The sequence below is a fragment of the Rasamsonia emersonii genome (genome assembly GCF_000968595.1).
Source record: "Rasamsonia emersonii CBS 393.64 chromosome Unknown ctg1118621760003, whole genome shotgun sequence".
Taxonomy (NCBI): Eukaryota; Fungi; Ascomycota; class Eurotiomycetes; order Eurotiales; family Trichocomaceae; genus Rasamsonia; species Rasamsonia emersonii.
Window position 1 is genome coordinate 26,373 of NW_013563284.1, and position 24,154 is coordinate 50,526.

Sequence of the window (24,154 nt, forward strand, 5' to 3'; positions counted from 1 at the left end):
AGGCAAGGGTCAGAAACCTTTTATCCCAACGTTTTACGACCGGATCGCTTCGATAGCGGCATTCAGCGGCAGAACTTGGGGAGACGCCTGCAATGTCCGCGGGTCCCATTTCCTGAATGCCGTCCTGCAAGCATCCGGAACACCCCCAATGGCGACAAAACTCTTAGGGATGAAGGGCCGATCCTGAAGTGAGGCAGCCAGGATGCCGTATTCGTGGGCGAACACGAGGGCTGATGCAAACTCGGCCGGCCGAGAGGAAGCCTCCTCACCGACGATCCTGTCGAAGAAAAGAGACGGTCAGGGTCTTCCGTCTTACATGTGAGACGGTCGAGGGGAACTTACACATAGAGATCGAAAAATGCATCAAGGATGTAGATATCCTTGGTTCGGAGGTCCTTCTGGCAGAAAGGCTCGATTTCCTGGACCGTGTCGTTCGGTCGCGTGACGGGCGAAGAGGAGCCGCCGCGCCGATTCCAAAAACCGACTCGCTGTCCTAGCTCATGGTCGACCCGAAGAAGCCGGCAACGGTACTTGTCATGATGGGGTTTCAAGTGCCAATGGTCCGCCGTCTGATGGGAGACTGTCTCCTTGTAGTCCGGAAACACCTCGAAGAAGCTTTCAGGCTCTTCCCCCTCGGAAACTTCCTCGATCTCTCCAGTCAGGCCAAGGTCCATACCGATGAGCCGAGCGCCGCCAATCTCATCCGCACCGCTGCCTTTTCCTTTCCAGAGATAGAGCTTGCCGAACTTGGCGGATATGACGAAAGGAAAGCCCGAGCACAAACTCCGTCGGGAAAAATCGACCTCGTCAAACGCAATCTGGCCCAGATGTCTTCGTCCACAGAGCATGTAGAGAGCAGAGGAATTAGATCGAGAGCTAGACCCTCGGCGCGTGATAATGATTCCCCCGAGGGCCTGGATAAAACTCGCGGTTTCCTTGCCTTGCCTCAAGAGCTCAAGCTTACAGCCGTTTTCTCTTGCTACCTTTCGAGCGAAGAGCTGGGCATCATCTATCGCTGCCTCTCCAACCTCGTCGCCGCACCAAAGGTAGACTTCTGTCTTGTTGCCGCCATTGCACTCAAAGGTGTGAACGCACAAGTACATGCTGCCTTCGAAGAGAATGTATTCCTGGTTGACGGGAAGGTCTTGCCTCTTGCCGTCGCCTGTTATCTCCCAGATTTGCTTTTTAATCGTCCTCGTTTTCGGGTTATCCGTCTTAGCCGTCAGGATTAGCTGAGGGTCGATATTCACCCTGTCGCTCGATTTGGGAAGCGTGTTGAAAAAGTCGGAGATAACCCTTGCAGATTCAGAAGTACGGGGAACGGGCGACGTCAAAGACGGTCTTCTTGGATCAAGAGATGTATTCAAGGATAGGTCGACCTTCTTCGGAGGGACCGGTGGCCATGGAGAAGCCTTCTCAGGCCGGGATGATGCCACCTTGTCTTGAGACGAATCCTGCTTTGATTGGAAAATGGCTCCACCAATCCCTAGGCCGATCTTTGATTGCAGTGGTGAAATATTCGCCGAGTTCACAATGTTTTCTTTCAACTTCGAGGTAAGGGAAGGCGAAGGTGAGGAATTCCCTGGAAGGTTTTGTTTAACCGCAGTGGCTGGAGACAAAGGCAACGTCGCGGACTTGGGGGGTGGAGTCGGCCTCCAACTCGACGGGCTCTCTTGATTTTCATTTTTCTGTTGGATGGCATTAGGCCTTGGGCTTGACTCTTCCAGACCTGTGTGTTGTTTGGGTGGAAGGACCTCTGTGCCCTCCTGCTTCTTATCCTCTTTTATCTCCTGGGTAGAGTCCTGTGCACTAGCAGAAGAGCCAAATGTAGACTTCTTCAGCTCCGGAGACTTGGTACTCACAGCCGGTTTCGGTTTCTCGTCACCTGGCTTCTTGGGAGTAGAGAGGGAGTCAGACTTTTCTGAGATCACTGAGGATGCGGGTCCAGGGGGGTGAGGTTTAGATGACAGAGAGGATTCAAATTGCTTTGCCATATTTTCAACAGACTTCTGTTCTAGTGGTTCTTTCTTATTTTCCATTGAAGTGAGCTCCTCTCGTTTACTGGGAGCTTTTGCACTGGGAGCTTTTGCACTGGAAGGAGCAGATCCAGGCAACCGCCTCTTAGGACCCTTTGCCCGATTTTTGGTGATGTGCGTGAGAGGTGTAGAAGACGATGGATCCGTAGGTTTCGGCGCACTCCTTGACGTGGTCTCGCTGGACACAGCCGCCGCATTTGGCTTCTCTGTCTCACCTCCCGCGACGGGTGGTCCTCGAGACAAGACATTTGCCAAAGCAGGATTCAATCGCTCTGCAAGACTTCCTTTAGTAGCAAGCCCTCTAGTTGCAGTAGCCACTTTCGCAGCTCCCGCATTATCGCTCGATGGCAAGGGACGAACCGATCCGATTGTCTCTCCCCGCGAGTCCTTCTGCCCCGTCTCTACTGACGCAGCTTCAGATTCTGGCAAAGACTTGTCGCTATCGACTTTGATAGGCTTATCTTTCGTAGGCGAGTCTTCTTGAAGCGACGATCGGGCATCCGCAGAGCCAGTCTGATTCGCCGCTGGCATAGGCTTAGGAGGTTCTCGATTTTGCCCATTGTCACCTTTCTCCCCAGATCGATCGACTGTCGACGAAGACAGCGACCCAGCGGATATGTTGCTTTTGTTGCTATCAGTCCTGTTGAGGTTGTTTCGCTTCGATATCGCTTCAGGAATCGGGTCCGCCGCTTTGGAAGGGGGCCGCTCGTCTCCATTTGTCATCCGCCTTACAGAACCACCCCCGGCCTTCATGGCTTCCTTTTGCTTCAATAGCGTTTCCCTGAAGTCGTCCACCGGTTGCGTTTTTTTGGAAGCACTGGTCGCGTTGAGAGCAGCTTTTCCTCTCATGATGTTCTCTTTAAGCTCGTCAGGAGGCACATAATTCGTTCTTTCCGCCTTTCTGAGTTTCCCAAAGACATTTTTGAATTCAGGTTCCTCCTGGGGAGAACTTTCATTGGTGACTTCTGTCCGTCGCAAATTTGCTCGGAAATCTATGATGCCAGGTTGTTGCTTTGACTTAGGTGAATTCACATCCGAGCGGAGCGTCAGATTTGGCTTGGGCGGCAGAACCGGAGGTGAAGTCTTGCGTGTCGACGTATCTTGCGTCGCACTGGGCTCAGCGGCAGGTTGCTCGTTGTGGCCATGTTCAGATGACTGAGGACTCTCAGTCTTGTTTTCTGCTGATTTATCTACGTCCTGACTCTGGACATTCGAGTCTGATTCCGTCTGTTTAGCACTGGCCGTCTCACTGCCGCTTGTTGTCTCCGGGAGTCCACTGATGTTCGATTTCTGGTGATGGCCCCCGGGAGGCGAAGAGCGCATCAGGCCCACGGGAGTCACTTCTTTGAAACCAGTCGGCTTCCCCAGATCCACACTCGACCTTGACTGTCTCGCCTTGCTCAGATCTCTCATCCATGCTGGTTGCTGTGAAACCTGGCTTTTCTGTTTCGGAGACTCTGGTCGATTAAGCGCGCTCTCGAGCCATGTCGCTTTTGTGGGGCTCCAACGTTTTTGGTCTATGCTCTTGGTAGGGCTCCTTGGTGTTTGAGGATCGCCATCCTGTGCTTTGGCATCGTCTTTGGTCACAGAGCTCATGGATCGGGCATGCGAGCGGCGAGTTGGTCTCACAAAGCCATCGTCGCTTTGCAATCCATCCTTGCTGCCGGCGATCCCGGAAGATCCTGATTCTTCGTTCGCTTTCGTAGGAGACACTACTGTGGCCTCGCTGTGGCTAGAACCCGGTCGGGTAGGGGATGGAGAACCTTCACGAGCTGTCTTCGCATCAGCAGGATTGGTGATTAAGTCTCCAAGCCCAGAACGTCCAACACTGCCGCGATTGGTCACGATGGAGCTGGGGCGATTCAAACCAGGAGCCGCATGAGCACTCCACCGCTTTGTGATGCTGTCAGATCGCTTCATCATGGCACTTTGAACGAACCCTCCAAGACCTTTTGTCGGAGACACAGAGCGTTCAGGTGAGCTGCGGCCAGAGGACATAGGAGTGCGTGCTTCCGATGCCGAAGACGGTGCCTCCCCCTTTCGAGCCTCGAACCTTTGGGAAGAGGACAAGGGAACAGGAGAGCCCAAACCACCGGTCGAAGACACTGAAGACATGCTCGAGAATCTGTTTCCCACACTGCTGGTGCCGAACATCGAGCTCGCTCTAGATGGCGAACGCGACCTCTCATCGCCTGTTTCCTGATTGGTAGGTTTCTCTGGCTCTGTCGTGGGCTCGCGACTGAGGCCAGGTAGTCTCATTCCCACACCGGTAGATGAAGCATCTGACATTGTCTCCTCCCCACTCCGTCGGAGAGCCGGGGAGCCTATTCCTCGATCGGGCGTTTGACGGAACCAAGAGGGATCTTTGGAGCCAAGGGCGAGAGAAATCTGAGCGCGAGAAGGTGTCGTCTCATCCTCGGAAGGCATCGTGTTAGGATTTGAGCCACTGTCCTGTGTCTGTGGAGTTGTAGACTGAGGTGACTCGCGTTGCGGAGAAGTGGAAGTTGGACGCCGCTGCCAGGACAGAGGGCTCCTTGAAGGCGTGCCCCCGCCAGAGCCCACTCTCTCGTGGCTGGATTTTGCGTCTTGAGATGTTGACGTGTCTCCGGCGGCAACTTTGTTCTCAGTGTCTAAATCTGAGGGTGTCTCAGCGTCCTTCTCTGGGTTATGGACAGACGGCTGGAGGTCTAACGGAGGATCAATCAACGACCGGTGACGAGACGCACGGAACCCAGCTTGTTCTGAGAGGTCTGAGAGGGGTGAATCCTTCGTAGGAGAGATAGATCGAACTCGTTCTGCAACATGACAAAAGACAACAGTCAGCAGGCGTGTAATGGAGTGGGTGATGGAGTAGTTTAGACTGAGAAATAGACCGGGGTGCAAGGGCCATGAGTCCGCCGCTCACCAGCTCGTCTTGCCTCGCGTTCCTTGCGGCCCTGCAAGATCTCCTCCTCTAGCTTCCTGGCACGTTCTTCATCTTCCTTGTCACGCTTGTCCCCCAGTTCCCGGATGCGGAGGAGGAAATTGTTGACCTCCTCTGAGCTGTCGTTTATCGTCCCCGAAGACATCGTCACTGCACTCACACAGGGGGCCTGGGCAGGTGGGGTTCAGGAGAAAGGGGGGCTCCCACAACGATGGACTGTCAGAAGGCTTCTATCTCCAGAGGCTCCCTGGTGCTGACCAGAACCATGAGGTCGGTCACTGACAGTTTGACTTTTGATTTCCTGCATGAATTTAATCCAGGATGTTGTGCTTGCAGTGGACCGCGGCCTGCTCACTGTTGATGCAGCCATGGTGCTTTCCTTGCGTGTGTTCGGTTCTCCCGCATCTCCGGCTCCACTGCATTGGGTTCCTGACAGGGCGATCCCAATACGATCCGTCATGAGCGATCTGGTTGCTGTCTTATTTTACCTTGGGTTCTCCAAGGCCTTGGATTTTTACTGTTATCAAAATCCATATCTATCTAGCAGCAAGCCTGAACCGCTGCGTTGTGCTTCTCCCAAGGGATGTCTGTCCACTTCAAGTTTCCGAGTTTCTGCGGGTGTGGAGCACAGCATTTGTTTGCACCCATCAATCATATTCGTTTTCACCGCCATGATGTGTGACACAGCCCAACTGCCAGTATCCCTGGTGAGGGCGACGTTGTTTCCTATAGCAGTGGCTGCCCAAGGATTTGTTGGGAACCTGGTTGGCGTCAACAACTGTTGATTATAGCTTTTGCCTGGTTGGTCCCAAGTTCCTCGCTTAATTTGCTGTTCGAGTGGTTTTGGGCAGGAAAGTCATAGGTTCGGGACAGTAGTTACTGGAAAATTCCTGATCGCGCCTTTCTTTTTGCCAGTGATACACTGTGATACTCGCAATATTAACATTAGTCCGAAGTCATTTTCCATAATCAATCAGATGAAATTTCCATTTGGTCTTGAGAAACTTGGAAGGGAGCCTATAACGACCACTTTATCCAGCTGCTATTGGATCAGATTGCAGAAAAGACAATAACAATATATCAAACAAGTTGAAAGAAATCTCCAGAGGCCAGCTGATATATGTGACATTGTTTCTATGAATTCTCGACACCCGAAATTATTCCTTTGCTGTACAAACGAGACGCTGCTTGAAAAGTTGCCCTTCTCCGCCTGGGGTTATTTCTGTATACAAAGTCATGATAATGTGGTCATGTCATACACGCTGTGTATATAACGCTGGATGTGTCCCATACTCTGTAAGATCGCAACCATGCAAAGGTCGTAGTCTCAAGATCAATATAGAAAGAGCCTGTCCTTTGCATCTTGTACAACCCATTCCAGACCCTCGTTCAGATTCTTTCCTGTCATTGCACTGCATGGGAGAATTGTCCACTTGTGTGTCTTGATCGCGTCCAGCTGAAGGCCCTTTTCATTCAGAAAATTGTCACTGATCAGCCCCGCGATCTTAACCTCGGAATGAGTGGGCGGAACTCTAATCGTACCTCACGAATCTCATTCACGGTCATGCAGCCCTCAACATCTGTCTTGTTTAAAAAGACAAGAAGACTTGCCCCCATTAGACGCTGGTCATCTATTAGTCAGAGTCTTTGAAGGATTTTTTCCATAGCGGCGGGAGAATAGAGGGGTCGCGGCATACCTCCTCGAGAAGCAGACCAGCAAGCTCTTCACGGCAATCGTCGATCCTGAGGCGATCTGTCGCGTCCACTACCCATATCAAGGAATCAGTCTTTTCGAAATAGTTTCTCCAATATGATCGTAGCGTTTTCTGGCCTCCGACATCCCCTAGAAGAACAGTCAGCACGGCGCAAAGGGGAAGAGGGCACCGGGAGCTCATGCAAATATTTAATTTGTATCTGTCCATGATAATTAGCAAATCATCAAATATTCCATCGGTATATCCTCTCCTACCCCTGAAAATCAATAGTTTTGATGATGAATCCCAAAGTTGGACTGACGGTGGTGACATCTTCGTTCATGATTTTTTTCACTATGGTCGTTTTCCCAGCATTATCCAGGCCACTGCTACCAATGAGCATGCGTACTCGAAATTTCAAGATTCCTCTTCTCGACAGAGAACCTACAGCATCAGTATCCTCATCTCCTTATCCTTCAGCCGCGCTTTTCGTAAAATAGAAAGCATTTTGGCGGTTTGGTAGGGGTGTGACCTGGATTGTAGCAAGTTTGCGCAAATTGAATGGTGAAAAGAAAGCAGATGAACTCATATCAACCAGAACACCGGTATATGCCGCCATGCCCACGTTTTCTCACAGAACTTCCCCATATGTTTACAATGACAAAACAAAAACAAAGACATGCCTGACTAGCGTCTTTTTTTAGCACATTTATTTTCCTCCAATATCATGCTGTTTCTTCAGCGCTCACACCGTTGCATATTCTTCTCACTCCCTTGCTAGGGATCATCAGTCTTTCTACCTCTTAGGAGAATCACTCATTTCTTAATTCTCTTTCTTGCTACATTCTTATCTATCTGTTAAGGAAACTTGCCAATCTTGGAGAGTTTTCATCGATCATCGTTGTTGACAGTCCTGTCACAGCTCCTCACGACATAACAACACGTCTCTGTGAAACACGTGCGCACTCTTCCTCTGCATAACTGGGTATATTTATGATGCAAACAAACCTAACAATTTTTCTTAGTGCTCAGTCAATTGATATAACCTGCTATGGAAGACAAGGTTGCCCCCCGCAGCAAGGACGACGACAGCAATGTTGAGCTATGGCAACGATATCAGACTGCGAGAGAAAATCTTCGGACCAAAACGGACTTCTTCGACAAGTACAAGGCACCCATCACACGTCGTATTAATCCTCCTGATGATCCTGCTTTGAATCGTTCACTCGTGAGAGCAGAACACGCTACAAGCAAGGAAGAGAGCACAGCCCACAGTGCCCCTCTTGTGAAGCATACATCCAAGCAGTCAGAACCATCCTCTGTGGCTAATCGAAGTTCCTCACATAATCTTTACAATGCCAGTCCAGTCCTTAAGCAGGCAGAGTGGGATTCTGGCAGCTTGAAGACAGCACCTTCCCACGGAGACAATCCAGGACAAGGCACTCTGGTCGAGTCTTGTGCACAATCAGTCTCACCTCAGGTTGCTGTTATCAACACGTCTCCTGTGAGCAAAAATCACGCTCTTGATGGCCGTGACTCTTTCCATGGCCGTGAGGTTGTAACTCACCATCCTAAGATCAACTCAGAATCTCAACCAGAAGACGCGCAAGTGAGGACTGAAACTCAAGCCACAAAGTTCCTTCAAAATTCTGCACAAACATCAGGCTTAGGATCCTCTGGACCTGCTGCTGCTCGTGAGATCGAATCCTTGAAGCATACAGAATTATCGAAGACAAAAGGTACGCCGGCCTCTTCTGATTCTCATCCAGTGACAGCTTGAACTGACAAAATACGCGTTATAGTCAAGATGAGCGACACTGATCAGTCCGAAGAAGTTCTCCTGCACCGCTATCGGGGTAAGGGCCAGGCGAAGGCTTCGAACAGCCAAGTTCAGGAATCTCAGACCAAGTCATCAATCCCACAGGATAAGTTGACTGATAGACCTGAGCCTGGTCCTGCACCGCTAGGCGATACACCGATCTATTTTAGCGTCGACAACTCTTCCTACTCGGAGCAGAAGCCACAGCCCGAAAAAAGGAAAGGGGTTAGACAAACTGAGGCGACTCCTGAAGCCAAGGAGGAACTCAGACGCCTCCAGCAAGAGATCAGAGCCCAAGTTGGAAAGTGCAAACTGAAGACCGACGATCGCCTAGATTCCAACCCTGAGACTCTTATGAAGGCAAGAACCGGACCTGGAACGGATCCCACCTCTGTCATTTATCGGCGGGTCATTAAGCGTCTGGACGTCGGTCGCGCAGATTCCGTTTTCACGTTTCCCCCTGACATGTCGGAAAAAGAGAAGCACGAGCTGCAGTGGACCCTATACGCACAAGACGTTCGGGCATACCCAGAAATTGAAGAGGGCCACGTCGTACTCTCTTCACATCCCAGGCCGAAAGAGTCGAGCACTCCTGATGGCAGCCCCTGTGGTGAAATTCCTCCATGCCCAACGCCTCAGGAGATAGTTGACTCTGTCAATTGGGATGATATCAACAATTGGGAGTTTGGTGACCTTGCTCGGCGCGCAGACTGGGAGTACAGTCCCGCAGTCTGGAATGCCCCCGTCCAGTACCGAAACTGGTTCTACGCCTGGTTGGACTCCACCATGCATATCTGCCACTATGCAGATATATATCACAAGTCTTTCTTTGACGGCACTGCGCATCCTGATGGGCTGAAGGGCATGTTTATCCCCAATATTGAGCATCCTGAGGCAAAACGTAATACGGAGGATGAGAAAACCAACCCTCATTATCACGAGACTGTGGATGGCTACCGCTTTAATTATATCACCCAGCAGAAGAAGGAGCAAGCGGATTCCGAAATCAGGAGAAGGGAAGCTCGTGCTCAATATTTGGCAGCCATGAGGACACCACCTTCGAGCAATCCTAATGTCCCGAAAGCTAACATCTACTTGCGCCCTGCTGAAGTCGGTGACATCCCAGAGCTCTTGAGTCTCTATAACTGGTACGTTGCCAATGCGACTCAATGTGTGGACGTGACAGCTCTTGCCGGACCAGACATGCGCCAACGCATTGAGGACTGCAAGCGTGAAAAGTTACCTTTCATCGTTGCAGTGGAACGAAAGTCAGCCACCTTCAATTGTCGTCTTCGTCGTGACCAGAATGAGAACGTCATGGGTTATGCATTGGCAACGGACTTTATGGGTGCTCGTACCATCGGCCGTCATACGGCGGAAATTGAAATCTTCGTTCACCATACGAAGAGAGATCAAGGAGTTGGACGTTGTCTTATGGACAAGCTCTTGGAAATTTGCGATCCAACGTACCTTGGACGCGGAGGCTACTTCTTTGATTCTGACTTGGAGGATCACGGATGTTACTCTCCAGGAAGCTCCCGCAGACTGGCTCGCCTTGTTATCGCGATGAGCTATTCTGAAGATGATCCCTCGGACTACCTCCGGGTTAAGGAATGGCTGATGCGGAGACACCGGTTCGAGGAGCAGGGGTTGCTGAAGGGAGCTGCTAGGAAATTTGACAAATTGTAAGATCATAATTTGCGGTACATTTTCATCTCATTTTCTGACTGACTCATTGCTATAGTCTCAACGTCAGCTACCTCGTTCGTGCCATCCCATGGATTGTCTAGACACGAGGTTCGGCATAAGGCGAGTTATCGATGTACTCGTCCATTTCCGGCATAATTGGCGACTTTCCTCTTTCTTTTTTTCCCCCTTTTGTGTTCTTGACAAAAAAATCACTACTTGTGGACATTTTTTTCTGAAGGAAACCGACGAATTCAAGGAACGTACAGAGTAATATTACACATGGAATCCAGATTGTTTTGCAGAGCAGATTAGCAATAACGCCTAGGTACCTAAAATGGTAGATGATCTCCATTAGTATTAGCGGGTTTCCCAACCCGACTTTTTCTGCCGCCTTTGAAACGCTCACCGCCTCCATTGGCGGGAATTTTTTCTGTCGTAAAAAGAAAGTTTTCGTGAAAGAGGTTACTTACGACCAGAAAGCTTGGAAGAGCGCAATTGCTCTTTTTTTCAGATCTGGTCAATTTTTTTTGTGTTTTATATTATTTGAACATAATTTAATTTTGTGAGCTGTTTTGAAAGTGCTCGTTTCAAAATTGCTACTATTTTGATCTGTGCGTACATATTTTTGTCGCAGGATGGCTCCGATCCAGAAGCGGAGCACCGCCGCCGACGATTTCATCCTTACGCTGTCCGATGAAGATACTCCCCTCGAAACTAATGGTGTTGATGATGCGGAGGATGTGAATGAATTGTCGGGCTCCAAGAAACGGAAGCGCGAGCAGAACGAGACCGCAACGAAAAATAAGAAGCAGAAGAAACAACAACAGTCGTCGACGAAACCAAAGGCCGGAAAGAACAAGGCCGCATCTGGAGACGTAGAGGAACGCTCAGAAGACGACGAGGACGAGAATGACGCATTGAATGATGCAGAGGATGACGGGGCTCTGAACCCAGACCTTGAGTTCGATATTGGCGGCAACGCGGCACAGGGCGTCATCGAGGATTTTGATGGGTGGGAGGTCGACGACGGTCGGAAGAAGACAAATGGGACCAAGAAGCGTGTTGATATCGACGACATTATTGCCAGAAGGCGGATAAGGAAGCAAGAGGAGGAGGAGAAAAAGAAGAGAAAGAAGGAACAGGGATCGGATAGCGAAGAAGGAGAAGAAGGAGAGGAAGAAGAAGATGATGATGCTGAGATCGATGGGCAAGAGGAAGACGAGTCTGACGAGGAGGCGGATGGGGAGAATGGTGATCTTGCTAATTTCGACGATGACGAGTTGCTTGCTCCCGATGGGTTTGGTATGGGTGCACGCAGCGAAGACGAGGAGGATTCAGCTTCTGAGGGAGAAGAAGAAGATGATGATGATGACGACGACGACGATGACGAGGGAAAGGAAGACAGTTCCGACAAGGAGGAAGCTTCGGATTCTGATGATGACGAATCTGTTGCATCTCCCGTCCCTCATCCCGATGATCTTGCATCAGACTCATCGTCTGATGACGAGAGTGAAGATGAGGAAGAATTAGAGAAGCGGAAAGCTTTCTTTGCACCCGAAGAAGAGAAGCCCAAGGACTCTGCGAAAGACTCGTCAAACAGCTCGTTTCAGGATTTCAACCTCTCTCGACCGATCCTCCGTGGCTTGGCTTCGGTTGGCTTCACGACTCCGACCCCCATCCAGCGCAAGACGATCCCCGTGGCATTGCTCGGAAAGGATATTGTGGGTGGTGCAGTCACAGGTTCCGGTAAGACAGCCGCGTTCATCATCCCTATCCTAGAGCGTCTTCTGTATCGACCCCGAAAGGTCCCGACTAGCCGCGTTGCGATCCTTATGCCGACTCGAGAGTTGGCGGTTCAGTGCTACAACGTGGCTACAAAACTGGCTACATATACCGACATCACGTTCTGTCAGCTTGTTGGTGGTTTTAGTCTCCGGGAACAGGAGAACGTGCTCAAGAAGCGGCCGGACGTAATTATAGCCACACCAGGTCGTTTCATCGATCACATGAGGAACTCGGCCAGCTTCACAGTCGACACGCTAGAAATTCTCGTCCTGGACGAGGCGGATCGGATGCTGGAAGATGGGTTTGCGAACGAGCTGAACGAGATCCTGACCACAATCCCGAAGTCGCGGCAGACGATGCTCTTCTCCGCGACCATGACGGACTCTGTGGACAAGCTCATCCGCGTCGGGCTCAATCGACCGGTGCGGTTGATGGTCGACGCGAAAAAGCAGACTGCCGGCACGCTGGTCCAGGAATTCGTGCGACTACGTCCGGGACGAGAGAGCAAACGCCTTGGCTACCTCATGTATCTGTGTAATGAAGTCTACACCTCACGAGCTATCGTCTTCTTCCGGCAGAAACGTGAGGCGCATCGTGTTCGGATTGTCTTTGGGCTCTGTGGTCTGAAAGCGGCGGAGCTACATGGTAGCATGACCCAGGAACAGGTACCGTTTCTCCATTCTTGCTTTGCTTATCTACATAAACAGGGCTTTTACTAATAGGTTTTAACAGCGTATCAAAAGCGTTGAAGCCTTCCGAGACGGGCGCGTGGCCTTCCTCCTAGCGACTGATGTCGCTGCCCGTGGTCTGGATATCAAGGGAGTGGAAACGGTCATCAACTACGAAGCTCCCCAGACACACGAGATCTACCTGCATCGTGTCGGTCGAACTGCGCGTGCGGGACGCTCTGGTCGGGCCTGTACCCTGGCTGCCGAACCAGACCGCAAAGTGGTCAAGGCCGCTGTGAAGGCCGGCAAGGCTCAAGGCGCGAAGATCGTCAGCCGAGTAGTGGACCCTCGTGCCGCCGATGAGTGGGCCGAAAAGATCGAGGGAATGACGGAAGAGATCGAGGAGATCTTACGCGAAGAGAAGGAAGAGAAACAGCTGGCGCAGGTGGAAATGCAGGTGACGAAAGGCGAGAACCTGATCAAGCACGAGAAAGAGATCATGTCCCGGCCGAAGCGAACGTGGTTCGAGAGCGAGCGGCAGAAGCAGGAAGCCCGCTTGCGAGGATTGATGGAGCTGAATGGGCCTGATTCTATCAAGCCCAAGGAGAGACGTAAGCTCAGCGGCAAAGAGAAGAAGCGCCTGGATGATACCCGGCTGCGGAAGGAGGGTAAGATATGGAAGAAGGGCAAGAAGGAACGAGAAGGCCAGGACCCTTCAAAGCAGGCCAAGGCCAAGGCCAAGGCCAAGGCGAAGAAGGCCAAGAAGAAGGGGAAGGCGTGAGGTGATCAGTTTCTTTCCCAGTGTAAATAAACCAGACGGTTATTATCTCGAACGCATTGGGACAGGCGTTTTCCTGGTTTCTCTCTCTCCTGGTGTACAGCACAATGTACATACTTAGCTGCAAGGATTCCAACAGCGACCAGGCAGGTCTTGTTGTGATTTGTCGAGTCCTTTGAGATGCAGACGTTGTGTTATGATTATTAATTATCCGTCTCGCCTAATTGGTTCTTTGATCGACTCACATCGGAAGCAGTCGTCGTAATAATGCATCGGTGGAGGAGATCCTTGTACGGAAGGACACCGAACTCAGCAACGACCTGGGAAGCCCCCTGTTCATAAGTCGTACAATTCAGCAGCTTGATATCCATATTTGGGCATCTTTGCGCCCTCCACTGCAGGTTGGTTGCTTAGCACGCCCGGATTGGACAAATGAGCGGGCAGACCCAATCATCGCGCGGCAAGCGCCGCTTCCCAGCGGCACCCCGGACTCCGGAGTCGGAGGCGGTGAAAAAAAGAAAAAGCGCGAACGGGCGTGACTCAAGTGGTGAATCACCATCTCTTCCTCCGGTGTGCTGCGAGGGCTGACAGCTCATCCATCCATTAGTTTCTCCCTCATTTGAATACAATTCACCACCCTTGAAGGGTACCACTGAAAGGAGGAAGAGATCGAACGAAGCAGAAACGGGGAAAGAAGAGCCTTGAAGCAGCTTCCCCAATTCCTTCTCTGCCCCGCGTTTTCATCGACTTAACCCCGCCGCGGATTCCGCAAACCGCCCATTCGGCACCATGCCTATGTATGCCGCCAGCTCCCCTTTCTCTGACGACCTCGACGCATCATTGCATGGATTGGATTCTGATTCTGAATTAGGCTCAAAGATCCCTCCAAGAAATACAAGAAGTTCAAGCCTATCCACCTCCCAGATCGACAATGGCCCAACAAGACCATCGACAAGCCGCCCCGCTGGCTGGCGACCGATCTGCGAGATGGAAACCAGAGCTTGGCAGACCCAATGGTACGGACCTGTCTGTCTGCCTGGGACGAGTCCGGGCGAGCGAGCTGACAGAGACAACAGGATGGCGACCAGAAGTGGCGCTACTTTAACATGCTCGTCCAGCTGGGCTACAAAGAGATCGAAGTCTCTTTCCCGTCCGCATCCCAGACCGACTACGACTTTACTCGCCGCCTGATCGAGACCCCCGGTGCCGTTCCCGATGACGTCTGGATTCAGGTCCTCTCTCCATGCCGGGAAGATCTCATCCGTCGCACGGTTGATTCCCTCAAGGGCGCCAAAAAGGCCATCCTGCACCTCTATCTGGCCACGAGCGAATGTTTCCGCCGAATTGTCTTTGGCATGACCAAGGAGCAGACCTTGGAATTGGCGGTGCGATGTACCAAATTCGCCCGCTCCATCACTAAGGACGACCCGTCCACGGCCGGCACTGAATGGCAATTCGAATTCTCCCCGGAGACCTTCTCTGATACAGAACCCGAGTACGTCGTACAGGTCTGTGAGGCCGTCAAGGCCGCCTGGGGTCCCACAGAGGAGCAACCCATGATTTTCAACCTGCCCGCCACGGTCGAGATGTCGACCCCCAACGTCTACGCCGACCAGGTCGAGTATTTCTGCCGCCACATGTCCGACCGGAAGACGTTCGCCGTCTCTCTCCACCCGCACAACGACCGCGGCTGCGCCGTCGCTGCGGCTGAGCTGGCTCAGATGGCCGGAGCGGACCGTGTTGAGGGGACTTTGTTCGGCAACGGAGAGAGAACGGGCAATGTCGACCTAGTCACATTGGCGCTCAACCTCTACACGCAAGGTATCCACCCCGGTATCGATTTCTCTGATCTCAACTCCGTCATCAAGGTGGTTGAGGAGAGCAACAAGATCCCTGTCAATGAAAGGTGGCCGTACGGTGGCCAGCTCGTGGTGTGTGCGTTCAGTGGTAGCCACCAGGACGCCATCAAGAAAGGCTTCCAGGCCCGCGAAGCCGCCGGCGCTAAAGATGACGACCCTTGGGAACTGCCCTATCTTCCTCTGGACCCTCGAGATATTGGACGAAACTACGAAGCTGTCATCCGGGTCAACTCACAGAGTGGCAAGGGTGGTGCCGCCTGGATCATTCTGAAGACCCTGGAACTGGACCTGCCTCGGGGACTCCAGATCGAGTTCAGCAAGATCGTCCAGAAGGAGACGGAGAGACTCAACCGTGAACTGCGGCAAAGCGAAATCGTCGCGCTTTTCGAGAACGCCTATCACCTCAAGACCAACCCGCGCTTCAATCTGGTCGACTACAACATCACTGTGGACCGCTCGCAGTCGCCCGCGCCCCCGGAGCCTGGAAAGGCAGTCAACACCAAGAACCTCAAGCGGCGCTTCACGGGTATCATCGAGATCGATGGCGTCCAGCACGCCATTACGGGTGTGGGACCCGGTGCCATTTCGTCTCTGGCCAACGCCTTGGCCACCCTCGGCATCGACCTCGATGTGCAGGACTACAAGGAGCACTCTGTGGGTCAGGGTAGAGACGTGCGTGCGGCGACGTATATCCAGTGCACGGCTGCGGGTAGCAAGGACACTGTGTGGGGAGTTGGAATCCACCAGGATGTGGTCCAGGCCAGTTTGATTGCGCTGCTGAGTGCGGCCAGCTCGGTAAGTACAACCTTTCGCAGCAGCTGAAAAAAAAAAGTCATACTGACCTTTTTCTTTTCTCTTCGTGCAATAGTTCCTCACCTCGCGCGCTGGCTCCCCAGCGCCCTTCCGCCCCGTTCGCTCCAACACCCTGACGGACGAAGATCTGCAAGCTCTCGAGAAACTCACGAACAACATCCACATCAACGAGAAGGACACTTCTTCCGCCATTGAGGGCGTGAAACAGCAAAAAGTCGATATTGAGAAACTCGAGTCGCAAATCAACGCAGTGTAAAAAAAATTAAAGGGAGAAAGAGAGAGTCGTGAATAATAGTATATCAATGCAATTTCGGACGAACGATTGATTGAATTGAATTAAATTGAATTGTCTTGAATTGATATAAAAATGACAGACACATGGTTGACGGATGGATACAACACAACAAAATACTATACAATACAACACAGTACAGTACATTATAGGTAATGACATGATTGATTTATCTATCAATTCGTATTCTTTCTTTCCTTCTCTATTTCTTCGTCTTTTCGAAATTGAAATGGAAAATATGTGTTGAAACGCGGATAAAACAAAAAGCACAATGGGAATTACGCATCAACATCATTATCATACTCGAGAGTTTTCGCTATTTCTTTCTTTTTTTCTGGAAATAAAAAATCAGAAAAAAAAACAAAGTCTAGGCTAGGTTTATTTCTTATTTCTTTTCTCTGTTCTGTCGTTAGAGGTTCCCAAGGAGGAGGGGAGAACTATCACCTGATTGATCTGTTTCTTTCTTGACAAGTGACTCCTTTTCGAAGTTTGAAACAAAAAAAAAACAGCATTTTTTTCGGGATTAGGTTAGTATGTAATCAACTGGTACATACAGTACTTTATTTTTTTTTCCCTATCTACATAAGTGTTACTTATTTCCTGCTAGGGCGTTTGTTCAACTTCGGTAACTTCGAGAACAAATAGATGGATGATGCAACGCATACACAAGATATCAACAAAGCAAGAATTCAGGCTGATGAAGGTGGGCAATCCAGCAAAGTTACACAAGTGACATGGCGTGATGGTATTCATTCATGGGTAGGCATTATAAACAACCAAAACAGGGAATAGCAAGAGCCAACCAAAGAATTCTGAGCCCATACAAATTCAATTACATCAGAACAACACAACTCCCTGATTCCATCAACAAGCAGCTGGCAGGATATATCATGCTACATTCCACTCGATCAACCTCCCCTGGTAAAGCTTGGATTCGTTAAAAAGGCATGGCCTTTTTTTTTAAAGACATCATCACTTCTGTCGTACCAACTAAAACGCAGCATTCGGTTTGCTAGAATTTCCGTTCGCCTCAGGAGTGTCATTTACCCCTAGACGAGACTGGTAGAGAAGCGCCTCCTGCGGCCAATCCTCTTCATTATTATCTTCATGTATGCTCGGCCCAGATTGAGATTCATGTCGTTGTTGCTGCGGGGGATTTTCCGAGATGTTTAGCGAGTTGATACCAGCTTGAAGACTACTTAAACGCCGTTGCTGGCTGGGAAGAGAATCGCGCCCCTTGCGAATTTGCAGTGGAGGAGGAGCATCACCCTGTGAACCCTGTGAACCCTGTGACGCGGAAGTTGAAGGAGGTACAACCTCAAACGACGGAACGGCTGTGGACGATGACTGATAATCGCCAGTCTGTGGTTTGTGCGGGAAGTTTTCACCAAAGTCGAATCCCTGACTTGGAGTGACAACCGTAGAAGGACTATCAGCGCTGCCGTCCGTGTTCCTCACTTTCAGTGGGGAAGGACTCGGCAAGTCTGCGCTATCCACGTGTTCGGACTTCATATCTGAACCAGCCAAAGCAGCCGATAAGTCGTAGCCAGGAGTGTTGAGAATCTCCTGATAGTGCATCTCTTCTTCATCTTCATGTGTCTGAGATGGTTCGGCAGCAATCTCGTTCCTGTTTTCTTCTTTCACAGGGGCTTGCGAGCGCGACGTAGATTCGTTTTCGGGCGCGAGAGCCGACTGTCGAAGACTATTGCCCATGACGCTTCCAGTCTTGGAGCCTCTGCTCATGCGGGGCTGGGGTTCTGACATGTGTCCGTCGGTTCGATCTGCGTCGCGTATGCTGAATTGGGCTATCGTCCGCATCTTCTTGGTCACCCAGGAGCCTAATATTTTACCTCGCTGTTTCTCACCAAGGCGTGACCGAGGGAAGTCTCCGTGCGAAACGAACGCCACGATGTCAGCTACAACCTGATGTTCGTTGAGAATGGCGTTGACAATGACGGGCACCATAGAAGCCAAATACGCCTTCCGCGTGACCTCAACAAGAACGACGACCAGGCCACCTGCCTGGAAGACAGCGCTATGAAAGATAGGTCAGTCGAGACGAGGAATGGAACATACACTTAGACGATGTTACTTACCATCCTCCAGGAACAATATTCCGGTGACACTTCTCGACAGTATTTTCAATATCAATAGGGAAATGGTTCAACCCGTTGACTTCGAACGTTTCTCCGATGCCTCCCAAGACAAACAACACCTGCATCTCTACAGGCTGACCGCCGGGGCCGATCGGTCGGGTAACTGTATGGAGGAATCCAAGGTCGCCGGTCCGAACATATCGTACAGTGGGATCTCCGTCGACAACCCTGCCGTTGAATCGTTCCATATCGAACTCCTGCTTACTGCCATAGAATGACTTGGCGCAAGCGTCTGACTGCACCCAGATTTCTCCATACTCACCCACGCGGCAGAGTGTGCAGGTTTCTGGATTAACAATGGAAATCTGAGTGTTGACAGGAACCATACCCGAATCCTGGACGCGAAGCGCCATGGGATCGACGTCTGGGTCCACGGGATAGACGAGCCCACGGCGCAAGGCCCGCAGATCCAGCCAGAGCTCAATAGGCTCAATACACATATATGACCGGGATGTGATCATCGGGTTCAGAACATGGGAGTAGATGGTGTTGATTGCTGTTCTGTCGAGGCTTGCGGCAGCAAAATGCAGACGGACTTTCTGGTCTGTGCCAAGAATGTGAGTAAGAGAAAAGAGATCAAGGGAATGTAAAGGGTAACTTACACATATCGCAATGTGGCCTGCCATCCGTTGAAATCATCAAGTTTTTCAGCTCCTGCAGTTGGAACCCCTTCCCAGCCATGGTGCTCATGGCATAGTCCAACATCTGGCTGGTAGCGTAGGTATCCTTGATCTTGTATCGTGATAGCGTTACAAAAAGCGACGTGGGGTTCTGAGCAAAATCAACAGGAGAGACTAGATACGTCGGAGCTCCTTCAAGTCGTTAGCTCAACAGCTTTCTAGTGGACAAGACATGTTACTTACCAACGTAACATCCAAGCACACATGTGTGCAGGAATCCAAGACCTACAGTACTCCGGACGCTTCCAAGTATCGGCCGCGAACTCGTCATTTGACAAGTCTCCTTTTGCACCTTACACATGGCCATGATCGTGTCATGATTCAGTTGAACTGAGATTCTCCTCTGGTCAGCTGTCCAGTACGTCCAAATGATAGCCGGATGATTTTCCTGTAACCATGCTTCTTTTATCGTATAGCCCAGGTCCCGGCAACTGTGGGATTGCTTAGGAGGTTTGGTAGTGTTATAGATAGCGGGCACACCGATTCGGAGAACCTGCGCAGATTGCTTGATATGTTGAGACACTGCTTTCTGTTTCAAGACGTGGTCGACATCATTGTTCACAATGATTGCTTTCACCTTGAAATCCCCCACGACATGGAGAAACGCGGGGGCATCCTCCGAAAGTCGATTTTGATCGATCGGGGCCATTGGAATGGCAATCGCTCCAAGGCAGAGGCAAGCGTGAACAGCAAACACGTACTCTTCGGAGTGAGTGTACATGAGCACCAAGTGATCCCCAGGTCGGACTTTGACCTTGTTTTTCAGATATGTAGCCACAGCAGCCACCTTGCTATCGAATTTCTTCCAGGTTATTCCTTTGCCTTCCTTACCGCGTCCGTCGATGGAGCAATATGCCAGCTCTTCCGCTTGCCTCGTCACTCGCCATTGAAGCAGATCTACAATATTGGTGAAATTGTTCAGTGGAGTGGATGTCCGGTCATCCATCACAACCCCGCGGTAATCGACACCCGAGTATTGTTTCTCCTCCATAGCGAGCATCTCTTGTCTTGCAGCAGACGACGAGGGAGACCACACACCTCCAACGGGATCCACACCGACTGGCAAATTCATTACTGAACGTTCCACACCGAATTTAACGTGCACGCAAGGAAGAGAACCATTGTCAAACTCCTTGCGACACAGCATGTTACCAATCTCTTGTCTCCCGTTCTTGGTGACCCGTGGCAGAGTATTGGGTGCTGTGATCATGACACAGTAGACGCGCAGATGGTGTTCTTGGTACAAGACTTCCATGCATCTCTCTGCCAAAGACTCGAGAAGTGCTGTATCCAACTGCCGAGGAGGGCCACCAGAAGTTGTCGGAGCAGTCGAAGCCGCGTAAGACTCCAACACCACAATTGGAAGATGCTCTTCGTTGACGAAGACATCAAACGCTGAACAGTCATGAACTTTCGGGACGTTCCTCATAATGCTGATGATCAGATGCTGCACGAAGAAATAACGGTGCTCGACAATTTCTTGCCCGTGCTCAACCCATTCGACTTTTTGTCGAAGGCGATCTTCATACAGACCAAGGACAAATATCTTGCCTTCAATGACACAGCCAAGAAGACCAGTACGAAGAAATTCCGGTTCCACCAAAACTGGCGTAGGGTTTCCCGGCTCGAACTTGTAAGGCCGAGCATGGAATATAGTCTCCGTATGCTTGGGTAATGCCCAGAAACCGCCAGAGAGCGAGGGCGAATCAACCCAGATTTCGCCTATGACGTTGGGCGTGCACAATAAATTGGTTTCTGGATCAACAATGGCGAGCGTAGCATCAGGGATGGGATACCCGAAAGCGCCAACTCGGACCGCGTTGGGACGAGATTCTGCAAGTTTCCTGGCTTCTTCTCCCATGGCCAACACCACGACCTCGTTGTTTTTGAGAGCCTCCTTGTCCAAAAGGACCTCTGCCAGGTCATTTCTCGTATTCTCTTTGGGAGCGGTTACCGGTGTACCCCCGATCAAACTGCTACCGAAGCCATCATTGTTCTCTGACTTCTTCTTCTCTTCAGTTTTCTCAGGAGGTTCCTCAGGCTCCGGCGCGTGGGTCAAAGGACATCCCATTCGCTCTTCGCCACCCAGCCAGTCTCGTACACTGATCACCATGCCACCATGCTCTGGAAGGCACAACATCGGGGCCACAATCTCTCTTGCCCGTGGATTTCTCATTGGTCTAAGCCACCTATCCGCTAGTATCTCATGGAACTCGCAATCGACTGTAAGGGTATCAATAAGACACAGCTTAACACTTGCAAAATTAGGCTCCATGTTTTTCTTGAAATGGCGTGTCGCCATGGGATCCTGCTGGTAGTTGTACGCAACGCGCTTGAGACCGGGGTAATCTGCGGCCATTATGGTGGCTCTGTATTTTGTGATCAAATGAGCGTACAGACCAGGAGTCTCCACCGCTCGTGCTTCCAGCCAAACCGTAGTGTGGCCTCCGTAGACAGTCAGTAAGACACCCAAAATCATGCCGATGCTCTGCCTCGGGTCTAGATATGTCATAATAGTTTCGCCATGGCCCCCGCCCGTTAAGATTCGCGATTGCTGCTGTTGAGGACTGCTCGAATCCCCCGGCACGGTCGATATGATCGCACTGAGACAAGCCATCTGATGCATGATTGTCCGGTGGCTCATGACGACTCCCCGTAAATCTCCGGTCGGCGCTCGGGAAAACTCGATGTACGCCAAATCCGGGACGACAAGAGGAGGTGTGTCATCCTTTTTCTTGGGATGGTAGCTGCCAAATTCGTTTGTCTTCCACCACTCGACCCCCCTTGGCCAGCTGAGCTTTTGAGCTGTAATATCCCTTTGGAAGCTCTTGAGGTTGTTCTCAGTGGTCAAAGCCAGGTGAGCTTGGGTGGATGTCAGGATCACGTTAAGGCTCGCATAGTCTTCCAGGTTGTTGATTGGAACAGCAACCACTCCCGCGATAAAACAGCCCATGAGGGCTACCGCAAATTCGATAATCTCAGTGTCTCTGTAGACCAGGGCTACCCGGTCTCCGCGATAGAGGCTGCTCTTGTCACGGATGATCTGAGCAACCTTCTCCGCGCGACTCGCAAGCTTCTCCCAGGTAATGGATGCGATTTCCTTGCCTTTCTGATCCAAAACCCAATAAGCCGGTTGCTTTGGATGTGTGCGGGCACGGTGTCGCAAAACCGCCGGGATGTTATCGAACTTAGACATCAGCGTGTTGGGGTCGTGAGGGTCGTAAACCTCAAATTGCACGTCTCGGGGCTCGAGTGGTAAGAGATGATCCAGCATGACACCAGGAGACATCTCGGAAGAAGGCATCAACGGAGGAGCCATGTTTGCGGTGGGTGAGAACGCGTCCGACTGCGAATAACGATGAAACCCTCCCCCGTAGCTGTCCCTGTAGTCATCATTCTGATGTCCGGCAAAGTCGGAAAAATAGCCTTGCGAATCAAGCAGCGTGGACTGTCTAGTCGGCCCGCCGCTCTGATCGTAAACAGTAGTCTGGTCTGCCTGGTCATACGTATGATGCGGATTGAACGCATAATTCTGGCTCACCAATGTCGCCGTTCTCGAGTCCTCCTGGCTTGGGCCCATCGAGCTTGTTTTGGGAAGGAAGAGCGAATCGTACGAGGCCGTGGAGGCTACGCGCTCCCGCATGGCCGGGGGGTCCTTCTCGCGGCATCCATTAGCTGTGTCTTCCCAAAATGTTCCCAGCGGGGTGTACTCACTCTTCGCTCAGCGCCGGAGGGGACGCTCTCATATCCACCTGAAGAGTCCCGTTGCCCCAGCTCTCTCTGGGAGCTGGCTGCGGAACCTTGAGCAGCATTGTGGTTTGGTCCAAGGAACTGCGATAGGAGAAGTGTGCGCCGTTTCTGGTACCTGGGACACAGTGAGCGAGACTTCAGGCAAGTCTAGCTTTTCATTCCACGCAGTCGCGCTGCGTGCACCAACGCATCCATCGTTTCGGTCCTGTCTCGGAAGCCACGAATGGGTCCATTGAAGAATTACTTACCCTTTCTCAGTGATGTCACCTTCCTGATCGATTGAAAACAAAGGTCAGCCAAGCTGCCGAATAAGACAGATTGGAATAGCTTTTCTCAAATGCGGGGTCTTCACGCACCTCCAATTCCCGATCTAGCTCCCTCAAAGCAGCCTGCAGTTCGGGGTTGTCTTCCGCCATGGTCCCACGTGTACCACAAATTCAGCCGATGTCAGGTGTTTCATTCGAGAGCGCATAGAAATAGACACTGCGCCGAGGTGTCCTCATCCCACAGAGGCCCCTAGAGAAGCCTGAGAGGATTGAAGCAACAGGGCTGTTTTTGGCACTGGAGCAGTTGAGGGATTCTCTCCACTTCGACTGAGTCGCGCTGTGGAGCGGGAATGTCAGCTGCGCATTGCCGTTGCCGCCGCGCGTGTGGCGTCTAGGGCCGGTCAGATGGGCTGCCCATGCAGAACAGCGATTACTCTGTATTCCCCCTTGTCTTCTGGATGACTAAATTATGCCATTCTCAAAGCAGCTGACCCTACACTGTGCATTAGTGATTCTTGCAATGGCTGTTAATAAATGGAGTCACGCGACTTCTTAGTGGTGTACTGACTGACTAATCTAGGTTCGTCCAAGGTTTCCAATGTCGGGAAGCCTACCAGGTTCCTGTAATAGCTACTCTGTACATGCAATCCTCGTTAAGGCGAACATGCACTAGTAGAAGGTTGAAACACAGACTGCTTGCTATTATCTTGAATCTTGTTACCAATGTCCTTCAGCATAAGTGTCTACCCCTCATGCCAAGTTCCCCGCTTTCTGCCTTTTATAAAGCAGTGTGCACATGCTGTATGGCCAAACCAATCTCAACAACGAGAGCAATTCATGAGAATAGCGCCCATTGTTGTCTACAATTTCTATTTCATATTTTCTAACCACAACTACTAGAACGCAATATAGGGCCGGTTCCTAAATTGCAAGCCCAAGTCTGTGC

General features: G+C 51.1%; 6 protein-coding genes across 6 annotated transcripts; 3 read left to right on the plus strand and 3 right to left on the minus strand.

Annotated features, from left to right (window-relative positions):
* Positions 1-33: 33 nt before the first annotated feature.
* Positions 34-5,104, minus strand: T310_1797 (Gelsolin repeat protein; the record flags this gene model as incomplete). Its single annotated transcript, XM_013475303.1, has 3 exons — positions 34-277; positions 343-4,831; positions 4,942-5,104. The coding sequence occupies 3 exons, from the start codon at positions 5,102-5,104 to the stop codon at positions 34-36; spliced, it is 4,896 nt and encodes a 1,631-aa protein (XP_013330757.1).
* A 1,188-nt stretch (positions 5,105-6,292) lies between these two features.
* Positions 6,293-7,160, minus strand: T310_1798 (uncharacterized protein; the record flags this gene model as incomplete). Its single annotated transcript, XM_013475304.1, has 4 exons — positions 6,293-6,415; positions 6,502-6,582; positions 6,657-6,930; positions 7,102-7,160. 4 exons carry the CDS (start codon positions 7,158-7,160, stop codon positions 6,293-6,295), a joined length of 537 nt encoding a protein of 178 aa, XP_013330758.1.
* Positions 7,161-7,704: 544 nt separating this feature from the next.
* On the plus strand, positions 7,705-10,262 carry T310_1799 (uncharacterized protein; the record flags this gene model as incomplete). Its single annotated transcript, XM_013475305.1, has 3 exons — positions 7,705-8,392; positions 8,456-10,157; positions 10,217-10,262. The coding sequence occupies 3 exons, from the start codon at positions 7,705-7,707 to the stop codon at positions 10,260-10,262; spliced, it is 2,436 nt and encodes an 811-aa protein (XP_013330759.1).
* Positions 10,263-10,796: 534 nt separating this feature from the next.
* On the plus strand, positions 10,797-13,395 carry T310_1800 (RNA helicase; the record flags this gene model as incomplete). Its single annotated transcript, XM_013475306.1, has 2 exons — positions 10,797-12,611; positions 12,679-13,395. The coding sequence occupies 2 exons, from the start codon at positions 10,797-10,799 to the stop codon at positions 13,393-13,395; spliced, it is 2,532 nt and encodes an 843-aa protein (XP_013330760.1).
* A 786-nt stretch (positions 13,396-14,181) lies between these two features.
* On the plus strand, positions 14,182-16,320 carry T310_1801 (2-isopropylmalate synthase; the record flags this gene model as incomplete). The annotated part of the gene is made up of 4 exons (XM_013475307.1): positions 14,182-14,189; positions 14,264-14,408; positions 14,511-16,046; positions 16,120-16,320. The coding sequence occupies 4 exons, from the start codon at positions 14,182-14,184 to the stop codon at positions 16,318-16,320; spliced, it is 1,890 nt and encodes a 629-aa protein (XP_013330761.1).
* A 1,026-nt stretch (positions 16,321-17,346) lies between these two features.
* On the minus strand, positions 17,347-23,358 carry T310_1802 (AMP binding domain protein; the record flags this gene model as incomplete). Its single annotated transcript, XM_013475308.1, has 7 exons — positions 17,347-18,391; positions 18,453-19,056; positions 19,115-19,306; positions 19,376-22,847; positions 22,907-23,057; positions 23,191-23,213; positions 23,299-23,358. The coding sequence occupies 7 exons, from the start codon at positions 23,356-23,358 to the stop codon at positions 17,347-17,349; spliced, it is 5,547 nt and encodes a 1,848-aa protein (XP_013330762.1).
* Positions 23,359-24,154: the final 796 nt, after the last annotated feature.